The sequence below is a fragment of the Nycticebus coucang genome, chromosome 5 (assembly GCF_027406575.1).
Source record: "Nycticebus coucang isolate mNycCou1 chromosome 5, mNycCou1.pri, whole genome shotgun sequence".
NCBI classification, from domain to species: domain Eukaryota; kingdom Metazoa; phylum Chordata; class Mammalia; order Primates; family Lorisidae; genus Nycticebus; species Nycticebus coucang.
The window spans coordinates 127,936,551-127,950,330 of record NC_069784.1 but is presented as its reverse complement, the minus strand read 5'-3'; the positions used below and the strand labels follow the sequence as shown (position 1 = coordinate 127,950,330).

Sequence of the window (13,780 nt, the reverse complement as noted above, 5' to 3'; positions counted from 1 at the left end):
GTGTGGTGTTAGGGAATCCTGGGGGGAAATCCATTTAAGTGGACTTGCTGTGTTTCCTTGAACTTGGATAATCCCCAGCGTGAGAAAGCAGTTGTCATAACCTCTGCCTGGTGGTTTTGCTGCAGGTGTACCGAAGTTTGGAACATGAACTTCAGAAGCATGTCAGCCGACAAGATACTCTGCAGCAGTGCCAGGCCTGGCTGTCCGCAGTCCAGCCAGAGTTGGAGTCAAGCCCTCAGCCACCTCTCAGCAGGACAGAAGCCGGCAAGCTGGTAGGAGAGGCTACAGGGTTATGTCATTCTTGTGAGTCGCTCAGTCAATGAAAGCGTGTGAATTCTATGATGCCAAATTGTGCTGGCTTCTGGGATCCTAGAAGTATAAATAAGGTCTGAGCTTGGCTCAAGTCAAGTTCGTGTTCCTGCCAGGAAGACAGACACGACACTAATGGGTAAACCTGGTAGAATAGAAGGAGAATGGGCTCAGTAACCAAAAGATCAACCCCAAATACTCAGCAGTAGGGGCACCATGGGGAGGTCACATAATTTCTCTGTGCCTCAGTTTTCCTGCTACGTACAGTGATGATTATAATCATACTTCTAAAAGTCAGGATGAAATTCAAATATCATACAGAAGGGAATATGATGTAAACAGAAAAGTAACACCAGCTCTTCCACAGTTTGGGGGCACAGACCAGGAGCTTAATGAATAATGGTTATATCTGTGAAATCCCCATGAAAGAGACCTATTGCATAATAATTTGACATCCACAAGCCTAAAATTTTTCTGCCAAGACTTAATCAGGGTACGTGAGAAATATTTTTAAAACTTTTGTACTAAGCAGCTTTTCTATGCAGCATTAACCCTGTGGGAAAATATTTTAGAGGAATTTAGTTGCAAAGGGTATTGTTGCCAGGCATAACATAATAAATACATAATTTAATTTTTTGCCACAAACTGAGATTCATGTGATGCACTTGTTCATTTGGTTCACATAAAGAATGTGTCTAATTATCCTCCAAAGTACACTGTCTAAAGGCTTAAAGGATTTTCCTTTACATTTTTTAAGTTATTAAATGGTTCACAAAAGTGTACATATTATACTTTATAAGAGTAGGAAGAGGGGAGATGAAATGTGGTTCTCCGTGAAACAAGAAAACTGAATTAAAAACTATCTAAATTCTGCTTCTTCATTAGACCGGGAGCTTTACTGAATGGTAGCTTGTCTTATGGCTCTTTGTTTTATTCAGAAGAAACCACAACAAGGCTTAATTTTCATCCTTTGTTACCAAAAAATAAATAAAAGGAGAGGGCTTTAATCCCAATGACCTTTTGCTAGTGCAAGAAAAGACGCATCGCACTTAGCAGAATAAGCCGTTTCACAGGAGGACGGGATCCTGTGTGGATTCCAGATCACGTGCCCACACCTCCCTCGGTGTGGGCTCCCAGAGAAGGAAATTCAAGTTGGCGGAGACGTCTGGACTGCAGCATCTCCAAAGGGAAAGGGTTTTGTTTTGTTTTCTTTTGTATTATTTTAATTAGTTTTTTCCTTTGGCAAGTACATCCAGGCCACACTTAACATCTGAGTAGATTCTTAGAAATTGCGACTTTATGGAAAATGGCAAAATGATGTTGTAGGAAATGGTGTCATCAAACACCTGCTGTAGATCTTTTCCCTTGAAGTTTCAAAGAACTGTCGAGGACAGTGAGTGAGGACTTACTGCGCTATTCTCCTAACCCAGCAGGCCCCTGAGGGCCAATGGTGCCTTTATGATTTTGGAGAACCCCCGAATGTCTCTGTAGGTCACCTTTATCCCATGCACTCGCAGCCCTTGCTGCTTTCTGTACTTGTCCCTGTACATAGAGTAATCAGGAACCACCAGTCAGGCTGGCATCACGTCTCATCTGCTCCCTGCAGAGCCTAACACCCGGTGACCGGCTCCTCTAGCTGCCCGCCGCCTCTGCAGATATTTTGCGTCCAGTGTTAGGGAGGATCCCTGGAAAACCCAGGTCAGATCATTACACTCCCAGTATCTTCTTATCCCACTTGGAGTAAATTCCAAATTTCTCACCATGGCTCATGAATAGGCAGGTCATACATATAAGAAACATTTTTGATAATAAAGAGGTTGTTTTTCACAATGCAATGGGACAGGTAAAGAGATGGACGCCCACACCCACACCAGGCACACCCGGCAATGTCTGAACACATTTTTGGTTGTCACAACTGAAAGCCGTGGGTATATGCTGCTGAACGTCCTACCAGGTACAGGACACTCCCACAACAGAACTTAGTTGGCCTCTATTGTCGATAGCTCTGAGGTTGAGAAACTCTGGACCAGAGGCACAAACCCAGCAGCCAGGATTTATGGTCGGCTCCCCATGGAACTTCTGTGAGGTGGCCCGTCGACCTCAGGAGCTCTGCTCACACCTGGCTCACGCTGCTGCAGCCTCGGCACTTTGCATTTGCTGTGTCTCCTCCGCGTCCCCCTCCTGCAATGTTCTTACCCCCCGACATGTGACACATTCAGGTCTGTTCCTCAGGGGGGTCTTAGAGATACACGCTCCTGGAAGTAGCCCCAGCACTTCTTTAACTCTGTCGCTTAACACTTTGACTTTTCTACATGGCATTTAGCACTAACCAACATGACACTGTGTATCTATTTGTTTATATGTTTTCCATCGCTCTCATAAGAACACACTCTCCATGGGAACAAGGGTTTTGTGCTTCGTGCCCAGTATCTGAAACGGAGCCTGCACAGACCCAGTGGCCACCAAGAAATAGATTTTTCTGTGTTTCCGTGAATAGATTGAAGAATCCCCTAGAGGAGCCTTTCATGGGCTTGTGGAAAAGGAAGACCATGAGATGAGCTTTCTGCAGAGCAAAGCCCCGCCATCTGTTACCTCCCTCGCTCCAGTAAAGCTTACAAACCCACTCTGACTTTTGCCTTACGTCTGTGCAGAAGCATGTCAAAAGGCAGACCAAGCAGGCTACAGATCCTGTCTGTGAAATGGAAAATAAGCTAGCATATGAGCACAGCTCTAGAAAAGTTATGGAAGTTTCTTGGGTTTTCCTCTTTCCCAGACCCTATGACTACTTCAGTTACAATGAGAAACAGATGGCAGCCAAATAGGTCCCTATCAGTTTGATCTGGATTCCTTCTTGTGAGTCACTAATATATGTCACTTTATGACAATGGGGAAAACTCTGAGCATAGCAGAATTATTTTTGAAATATCAATAAAATATTACAAATGGTACAGATATTTGCCATCTAAATAGACCATGCAGCTCTTTCGCTCTGATAATTGCCTTTTTTTCAGGTGAAACACTTCCGAGCTTTGCAGGAGCAAGCCAGGACCTACTTAGATCTCCTTTGCTCCATGTGTGATTTGTCAGATGCTTCAGTGAAAACCACAGCAAAAGACATTCAACAAACAGAGCAAATGGTAAAAAAAAAAAAAAAAAAAAAAGGCAAACAAACGAAAAACCCCTTAACGATCACATTGAATCAGTCTGTTTTATTATATTCTCTTGTTTGATATATATGAGGTTTAAGAAAATACCCCTTGAGTTGTTCTTTCTCTAATGCTCCTATAGTTATTATAAGAAACAGATACTTGAATGTCATCTAAGTCATAGAAAAGCAAGCATGCTCTAACATTAGTACAAAGATGACACCAACATGGAAGGGAATCACTTGGCCCATTCAGCTGCTACCCATTAGCACTTTTTCCCTCCCTTCTCCTTAATTACCACTCTCTCTTCCACTTTCCCTATTTTTCCACATTTTTTTTGTTCTTTTCTCCTTCCCTAGGTAATATTCAATATGAAAGGGCTCTTGATCCTTGCTTTATTTATTGTATCAGGGATGCCAAAGAGCATGCCCTCTGTCGTGATCCTTCTAATTCATAAGTAGTAGCTGCCAAGGGTGGTATTGGGAAGGATTCTGAAACCATGTCTAAGCATAGCAGAAAGTGCTGTGATGAGTTAGCGGTCTCTGTTCACACAGACAGGAGCCAGCCCCGGAGCCGTATGCTCACCACCAGTGCTGCAGCATGAAGCTCTTTAGTGAAACACATTTGGGCTTAAAGGAAAAATAAGACTTGGTTTTGGTATTCAATTTGTTAAATATTCCCATAAGTAAAATGATCCAAAGGAAAAAATGTCTTAGAATAATAAGGTTTTAAAAGTTCAAAAGAAACCTCTCTTCAAATCTTTACAAAAGATACTACAATCCATATTTTTTATAGAAATGATTTATTGAAACAAATCATGTAGTTTAAAGAGCCAGCAAAGCTGATCTAAAGATATATCCAAAACACTAATAACTCAGCATTTTATAGGAAAGATAAAGAAATGTACAATAGAGGACAAGAGAAGTCTTTTTATTAAGACCAATTCCAAATTCATAAGTCAAACAGGTGTGTCTGCTGAAATGCCCGGTTCCAAACCATGAGGACAGCTTCTGACCTAAGGGATTATTAAAACTTACTAGAGCTTCACAACACTGATTAAAATCAGGGGCCATAATTCTTAGACTTTTAAAGTCTTTAGAAACACTAAATATAAAAGAAAATCCACCTTTCTTGAAACGAAGAAGTGCTTTTGGATTTACACTGCGTGTGCAGGTGTGTGTATGCGTGCTCACATGTTGCATTTCTAACTCTTTGACCACAAATGTTCCGGTCAGTGGCTGCTAATGCTTATCCCTGTGTTCCCTCAAGATTGAACAAAGGCTTGTGCAGGCGCAGAACTTAACGCAAGGCTGGGAAGAGATCAAGCAGCTGAAGGCGGAGCTGTGGATTTACCTTCAGGATGCCGATCAGCAACTCCAGAACATGAAGAGGAGGCCCGCGGAACTGGAGCTGAATATTGCTCAGAACATGGTTTCCCAAGTAAAGGTGGGAATCGGCGTGTCTTCAGGGGAGATAAAAGAGGCCACAATAGTAAAAGAATGAAAATATATTCAGTGTATTCACTTACACGCCTGAGTGTCAATCCTTAGACATTAATACAGCTATTTAAGGAATAAGAAAATCTGAACAACCTTCACTGGTGCCAGGGAAAGGCAGATTATAGAGCAAAAATGAAAGCATATTCTGGAAACTTCAATGGTTACTTGCATCAGAGGACATTCTCTCCAAATTTTGTTCTTGAACACAGACTCTGTGGTTTAGTCTACAGAGCCAGATAACTGCACCTAAGCAAACTCAAAAGCTGATTATTTCTTAGATTTTCATTACCATATTACCAAAGCTGTAGGACTATGAGCCAATCAATCAAATATATTTTTAATGAGCATGGAATTCATTGAAAATATAATTTATATTATGTATTTATAGATCATTTAAAATAGAAAATTTTAATAAGTAGATTAACTTGATTGTACGTTAGGTCATATTTTTAAGGAACCTTAAGATTTATTTTTTTCCTGTCATAATGAGTCAATAATGATGTATTTTCCACTTGAGTGTTGTTTGCAAATTCAGAAAAAAAGAAAATAGGAGCAACATAAATTAGATTTTTTTTCTCAGAAGCATAAACTCTAAAAATGTTTAGAAAACTGAGACCATACTTCAAGATCAGATAATGTCTTTTTTTTAGTGATTATAGTGTTGTTTCTCATTTATCAGTTTTTCCTTATACTTCTCAAAATAATACAATAGAAGAAAATACCTCAACTTCTCTGATTTTTTCTTTTTTGCAGTTTTTTTGTTTTTTTTTTTTTTGGCCGGGGCCATGTTTGAACCCACCACCTCTAGTATATGGGGCCAACGCCCTACTCCTTTGAGCTACAGGTGCTGCTCAGCATCTCTGATTCTTACACACTTAGGAACTGTTATTCATGAAAAGGCATGGTGACTTTCAGATTTTATCTTTGTTCTGTTCCTCGTGACCTGTTATATCTTCTTCAGTTTTTTTCATATTTAGGAACTTAAAGTGTTTGGAAAAGTGATGTCTGTGTTTCACATGAATTGAGGGGTTCATTGCACATGACCTATTTTAGGTTATTGTTATCCTTTAGGACTTTGTCAAGAAACTACAGTGTAAACAGGCATCAGTGAGCGCTATTGTGGAAAAGGTGAAGGAGTTAACTAAGAATCAGGAGTCTCCTGAACACAGGGAAGTAAGTCATCTGAATGATCAGTGGCTAGATCTGTGCCTTCAGTCCAACAACCTGTGCCTGCAAAGGGAAGAGGATCTTCAGAGAACAAGAAATTACCATTCCTGCAAGAATGTTGTTGAAACATTCTTAGAAAAATTTACTACAGAATGGGATAATTTGGCCAGGTAATAGAAATTCTCTAATGGGTCACTAAAATGCTATGCCAGAATTTCTCTAACTACCATAAAAATTTAAAAATGTCTTATTTATAATTTTAACATCTATTTATCATTCTCAATATTAGAAAACATTATTAAGAACCTAATGTTGTGCAGATACAGAGTTTTCCTAATTCTTCTTGATTTTACTATTGGGTAAAAGAGGAATGTTTGAAATTAGCACCATTTTCTCTGTGACCTCAAGATTATTCCAACGATTATTACTCTGTAACCTTAAGGAATATCCCCCAAATATCTCAAGTTTTGTTTAATTGCCAGTTATGGAGATATCATCTATGAATTCATGAAATGATTCCTTCTTGGACCTGTATTTTCCAAATGTTTCTTACCAAGTCTGTAAAATAATACAGTCTGTGTAATTAAGACAAGGGTTAATTGTGTACTTGTAATAGTCTAGAAATTAGTGAGCAATCTGAATTCATGTTCTTTGTGATTTTGTGGTGGTTGAACCCCTCTTAACTTTTTTCTTTGAAAAATAAGGATACACACAGGCAGGATCATCATATGAAAACCTTCCCACACTTTTGATCACTAAAGTTATAAAAATTTGTACTTTCTCTTCCCCGGGTTGTTAGCTGGCAGCAATGAAAACTGCCAACACCATTCTAGATTAGTTAAATCTCTCCTGGCAGGGATTTTTGTTTGGATATTGTATCTTCCAATTGGTTCGCTTTTTCTTGAAGTTCAGCGTTTTAGTGGTGTTTGGGATACATGCAGTCATATGAGCAGAAACTTATATTTCTGGCTTGTGATAGGCCCACAGTTACTTTAGACCTAATGTGTCCAAAACAGAATTCATCATACTACCTCCCAGCTCCTCCTCTCATACTTCAGAACCAATCATTTTACAAACTAAAGAGACTATAAGATTCCACTTTCTTAAGTGTGCGTGGAGGCAAAGGTGAGAATTCTTTGTACTTCACACTTATTTCTAAAGACTTCTACCGATAAACAAAAAAATACCAAGGTATGCAATTGAGTAGCCACTTATCTAACATGGCATTGTCTATTGGATCTACTCTCTTAAAAAAAAGCACATAAATCATGAATCACTTCTTAAATTTCTTTCAGTGTCATTTTCAAGAATACAGTAGATTCATGCTTCTCAAGGAGTAATATTACTCCGGTCATCCAGGGATTTTGTTACTATGCACATCTGCTCAGTTAAGAGCCAGAGGAGCTAAAAGTCCAGTCAGGTGTGATTGAAGGGAGTTATTAGCCATAAAAAGGAGAGTAGAGAAGTACATTGGAAACTTGGTTTTTTGATTCAACTTCTGATGGGACTTGTATTTCATAAAAATTTTGGCACCTCTGTTACTAAACCATGCTTTGAGGTAGTTCCAGAAAAACTAAGAATATCTAGTTAAGGTGAAGTATAATTTAGCATCAGTATTGACTAAAGCTAATTTGCTCTTATTATCTTTTGATAAATTTTCAGATCGGATGCAGAGAGTACAGCTGTCCACCTGGAAGCTTTGAAAAAGTTAGCATTGGCCTTGCAGGAGAGAAAGCAAGCTATTGAAGACATGAAAGAGCAGAAGCAGAAAATGATAGAGCATCTAAATATAGATGACAAGGAATTAGTCAAGGAGCAGACAAGTCACTTCGAACAACGTTGGTTTCAACTTGAGGACCTTGTTAAAAGGAAAATCCAAACGTCAGTCACCAACTTGGAGGAGTTAAATGTGGTACAGTCCAGATTCCAGGAGCTGATGGAGTGGGCACAAGAGCAGCAACCCAGCATCACAGAGGCTCTTAAGCAGAGCCCCCCGCCCGATATGGCTCAGAACCTTCTCATGGATCACCTGGCCATGTGCAGTGAGCTGGAGGCCAAGCAGATGCTCCTGAAATCACTCATAAAGGATGCCGACAGGTTGATGGCTGATCTTGGCCTGAATGAGCGCCAGGTAATCCAAAAGGCGCTCTCAGACGCACAGAAGCACGTGAACTGTCTTAGCGACTTAGTGGGCCAGCGAAGGAAGTACTTGAACAAGGCCTTGTCTGAGAAAACCCAGTTTCTCATGGCAGTGTTCCAGGCGACCAGCCAAATTCAGCAACACGAGCGAAAGATAATGTTCCGTGAACACATCTGCCTGTTACCAGATGATGTGAGCAAGCAGGTTAAAACGTGTAAGAGTGCACAAGCCAGCCTCAAGACGTACCAGAACGAAGTGACTGGACTCTGGGCCCAGGGTCGGGAATTAATGAAAGGAATCACAGAGCAAGAAAAGAGCGAAGTGCTAGGTAAGCTTCAGGAACTGCAGAGTGTCTATGACACTGTTTTACAAAAGTGTGGTCATCGTTTGCAAGAACTAGAGAAAAATTTAGTTTCGAGGAAGCACTTTAAGGAAGATTTTGATAAAGCTTGTCATTGGCTAAAACAAGCAGATATTGTTACATTTCCTGAAATCAACCTCATGAATGAGAGCACTGAGCTTCATACACAACTAGCCAAATACCAACACATTCTTGAACAATCTCCGGAATATGAAAATCTTCTACTTACGTTACAGAGAACTGGACAGGCCATATTGCCCTCACTGAATGAAGTCGATCATTCCTACCTCAGCGAAAAGCTAAATGCTTTGCCCCAGCAGTTTAATGTCGTTGTTGCCTTGGCCAAAGATAAGTTTTATAAAGTACAAGAAGCAATTCTTGCTCGGAAAGAATACGCTTCCTTGATTGAGTTGACAGCCCAGTCGCTGAATGAACTCGAAGCCCAGTTCTCCAGGATGAGCAAAGTCCCCACCAATCTGATCGCAGAGGAGGCTCTGTCTCTTCAGGATGGTTGCAGAGCCCTTCTGGTCGAGGTGCTGAGCCTCGGGGAAGCCATAGATGAACTGAACCAGAAAAAAGAAAGTTTCCGCAGCACAGGTCAGCCTTGGCAGCCAGACAAGATGCTGCACCTTGTCACCTTGTATCACAGGCTGAAGCGACACACAGAACAAAGGATTGGCTTGTTAGAAGACACCACAAGTGCTTACCAAGAGCATGAAAACATGTGCCAGCAGCTCCAGAGACAACTGGAGACTGTAAAAGCTGAGCAGTCCAAAGTGAACGAGGAAACGCTGCCTGCAGAGGAGAAACTCAAAATGTACCACTCTCTGGCGGGAAGCCTCCAGGACTCGGGCATTCTACTGAAGCGATTGACCATGCATCTGGAAGATGTTGCCCCACACCTGGACCCCTTGGCCTACGAGAAGGCCAAGCAGCAGATCCAGTCCTGGCAGGAGGAGTTAAAACTGTTGACCTCTGCCATCGGCGAGACAGTGGCAGAGTGTGAGAGCCGGATGGTACAGAGCAGGGACTTCCAGACGGAGATGAGCCGCTCCCTCGACTGGCTGAGGAGGGTGAAGGCGGAGCTAAGTGGGCCAGTGCTCCTGGACCTCAAGCTACAGGACATCCAGGAGGAAATCCGGAAGATCCAGATTCACCAGGAGGAGGTCCAGTCCAGCTTGAGAATCATGAGTGCGCTTAGTAATAAGGAAAAGGAGAAATTCACGAAAGCCAAGGAGCTGATTTCTGCTGATTTAGAACATACCCTCGCTGAACTCTCTGAGCTGGATGAAGACATTCAGGAAGCTTTACACACCAGGCAGGTTGGTATAATAGGGCATGGCTTTTCTTTTTTTTTTTTTTTTTTGCATCCTGAGTATTTGTAAACAAGTATGAGAAATTTGGTTAGTTGGTTATAATTGTCCCTTTAAATACAGTAGAACCTCCATGGTTGACCCCTACATTGACCACCTCTTTATGTTGACCTGTCTTTCTTAGACTGACATGTACATATCAGTTCAGTAGGCCTAGTTTCTTGTGTTGACCATCACTGTGTGTTGCCCAGTTTGTTACAGTCCCTTGGGTGGCCAACTTCCATAGGTTCTACTGTTTTTTTTTTTTTTCTTTCTTTCTTTTTTTGATACTACATACACTCACCTTCGGCAGTGACTTAAAAGGACATTCTATTTGTTCATGTATATCACGACATATAGTCTTCATTTTCTGTGGTTTCCATGTTGACTTCACTTTGCTCATAATAGTGCAGTATCCAAGTGACCACTCACCTGTAAGAGAGATATGATATTAATAATACAATTAATACTATATATTAGTGCATTCGTAATAAAAATGATTAACAATGAATAGTTAATCATGCTCTTTTGAAACAATGTGAAACCTGGCCTTTCTAAGATTACTGCTACATGAAAAGGCTCCATATGGAGAGAGGCAGGTTGGAAACATTGCAACCCTGAACCTGATGACACATCTCGTTTGTGTGTGGGCTCTTCCCTTAGTTGCCATATCTCTGCACCCCTCTCTCAGGGAGAAGTGTTTCTTTTCCTTCACTTCCCTGTACCTCGGCAGGAGCAAAACTGGAATATTCACAGTGATTTGACTTGGGGATAACCATAGAAACAGGAGCATGAACGCAGTGTCCCAGATTGGCCTCCTAATTGCGTTTGCTCTGAGTTTGTAAGTTCTGTGCATTCAGCAGTAAAGAGAGATAAATGGTGTCCACGGGATTACTTCCTTTAATTCCTTGGCCCCTTTTCTCCAATTCACTCCCTGTGATTCTAGGTGATTTTGACCAACCATTTAAGACAGCTCTTGTCTGGATAATAGAATAGCTAAAGCCTTGTAGGAAAGCATGTCTTAGTTTTAATAGCAGCTATTTAATCTTAGGCAAATCACTTGCATCCTTTAAGTCTCCCTCTTCTCTTTGTGGAAGAAGGGTGTTAATGCCTCCCTCATTAGATTTATCCTCTTAGCACAGGGCCTGATGTGAGGTAGCACCATGAATCTTAGCTGTCATTGAACTTTATTTTCTTCATAGATTAAGGTAACACTTTTATCTTTTAAAATCTCATCTTAGTATTTGAGTAAAATCTTAATAAACTTTATCATGTAGAATTCTGACTTCTTAAACTAAAGTGTTTAGTACACTTGGGCTTTTTCATGTTGATTCAAAGTCCCTACTTTAAAATTTTAAACTACTTTCCTATAGCTATTAATATAAATAGAGGGAATATGTATAACCTAGGGTTTGAAATAAGAAGAGAAGTTACCTGGAATTTTCATTCTTGAAAAACATCTGTCAGGTAAGCTTGCTTCTTTCGAGATGGTGATTTTTGAACCCAAATCTTAAATATGTCTATTCTTGTGCTATCTTGTCTGAGTGATTGTCTCACCCCAAATAACTGAAGGTCATGGTTCTGGAGCCATTTCTAGTCTCCTCCACTGATTCTTGGCTGTGTCATCCCCCTTGTTTCCTCACTCAGAGTTAATCTCATGTATCTTTTGTCCACTGCTTCTTTGAATTTTTGGCTTGCCCATTCCTGGCTGGCTACAGTGCTTCCTCTTTTCCTTCTGAGTTCAAATGGACCGGCCTCCCAGACTAAAACTTTTCTATTTTAGTTTCTATTCAAGACTCATGGGATACTGTTTCCCTCCCAGAAATGGCTATGCAATCTGGTGAATGGAAGTCTGGAAGTTGTGTGTCATTACACTTCCATCTAACTGAAGCGCACCTCTTACTGCACTTTGCCAAACATTCGGTCAGCCACATATTACTAAGCACTATAGTTTTGATTTGGAGAAGGAGGGACATTTCATAATTAGTCAATGTATCAACATAAAAGCCTGGTTTATTTTTGTCCTTATTTATTTAACTGCAATAATAAAATTATAACAAGAATAGCAGAAGGAAAAAATGAATTGTACTACAAAATAATTCTACCAGCTTCTCAGTTCACACATCTCTGTGAGACTAGGGACTGGAAAATAGGAAAACAAAAGTATTTCCTATAAACACATTACACTTGGGGATTGATTATGTTTACAATTATTGTTTTTTAGGCCACCCTGATTGAAATATATAGTCAGTGTCAAAGATACTATCAAGTATTTCAAGCAGCTAATGACTGGCTTGAGGATGCCCAAGAATTGTTACAACTGGCAGGCAATGGCTTTGATGTGGAGAGCGCAGAGGAAAATCTCAAAAACCACATGGAATTTTTCAGTACAGAGGATCAGTTCCAGAGTAACCTGCAGGAGCTGCAGGGCCTGGTAGCCAACCTGGACCCACTTATCAAGACAACTGGCAAAGAAGACCTAGCACAGAAGATGGCTTCCCTCCAAGACAAGAGCCAGAGAGTAATCCAGGACTCACGTGCCCAATTAGATCTCCTGCAGAGGTATTTAAAGTTGTTTTGTGTATTATATTTTAGTGAAATGAATTTTCAAACTGAATATAGTGATGTACTGATGACATACATTAGCATACAGATTCATTCTTCTCCAGATCTATCATCTTCTATTATCTCCTACCGATGTATTAAGTCAGTACATCTCTAGATGTGTTACATCTTGAGACACACCTAAATTAATGCATTTTTGGACACGTTGATACCAGAGGTTCACCTGTGATTTCACGTTGCTTACTGATTTCTGTTGGACTCTTTTCAGATGCACAACTCTGTGGCAAGATTACCAGAAAGCAAGGGAAGAGATTATTGAATTGATGAATGATGCAGAAAAGAAATTATCTGAGTTTTCTTTGTTGAAGACTTCTTCTAGTCATGAAGCAGAAGCAAAGTTGTCAGAACACAAAGTCAGTCTTACTTTTTAAGTATCTTTTAATTGTCATTGTAATGAATCTTTGCCACATGATGGTTTCAGAAATGGATCAATACATCTTAGTTTCTACCTGGGTTCTTCAAATATGACAAGGCTATGTTTAACTAAATTCATAGATGTTTAAAGTTAGAAATACTTCCTATTGATAACAGATTAATTCAGATTAATCTCAAAAATAATAACTGAACCTTCCTCATGTGTCATAACAATATAGGAAAGAGTGTAACATACTAAAATGCTAAATTAGGTTCACTTATATTTCTGCTTTTTTTAAAAAAATGGGAAAATGTCATCTCGAGTAGCAAATAAACTTCCGTTTTTTATAAATAAATAATTTGATAAATAATATTCACCTTGCCACTTTTAAAAATACAAGCCTTACCTTATCCAGAAATAAATGTTGAAGTAAGAGTTACCAGAGAAGAATATATTTATGTGGAAACATTTCCTTTTGTAAGTAACTTTGGACTTTATCAAAATCCACAGAACTTAAAAAATAATCGGTCTCTCCCCTGTCACCTCTTGTGTCCCCCCACCCCCACTCTCTGCCCCAGGCTTTAGCATCAGTAGTTAACTCTTTTCATGAGAAAATTGTGGCCCTAGAGGAAAAAGCTTCACAACTGGAGAAAACTGGAAATGAGGCCAGCAAAGCGGCCTTGAGCAGGTCAGTGACCACCGTCTGGCAGCGTTGGACGCGTCTCTGTGCCGTGGCCCAGGACCAAGAGAAGATCCTGGAGGAGGCAGTGGAGGAGTGGAAGGGCTTCAGCAGTAAGGTAATTTCCATGACTGATGGGCTCAAGTT

At 40.3% G+C, this 13,780-nt stretch overlaps 1 protein-coding gene across 2 annotated transcripts in view; it reads left to right on the top strand.

Annotated features, from left to right (window-relative positions):
* SYNE1 (spectrin repeat containing nuclear envelope protein 1) overlaps positions 1-13,780 on the top strand; it is a 467,802-nt gene that overhangs the window by 268,061 nt on the left and 185,961 nt on the right. For both annotated transcript variants that reach the window (XM_053590506.1, XM_053590504.1), the window contains 8 exons: positions 126-272; positions 3,321-3,446; positions 4,725-4,901; positions 6,026-6,291; positions 7,784-9,944; positions 12,199-12,536; positions 12,808-12,952; positions 13,533-13,751. In XM_053590506.1, coding sequence (XP_053446481.1) covers positions 126-272; positions 3,321-3,446; positions 4,725-4,901; positions 6,026-6,291; positions 7,784-9,944; positions 12,199-12,536; positions 12,808-12,952; positions 13,533-13,751 — 3,579 coding nt within the window. The remainder of the gene's footprint in view (positions 1-125; positions 273-3,320; positions 3,447-4,724; positions 4,902-6,025; positions 6,292-7,783; positions 9,945-12,198; positions 12,537-12,807; positions 12,953-13,532; positions 13,752-13,780) is intronic.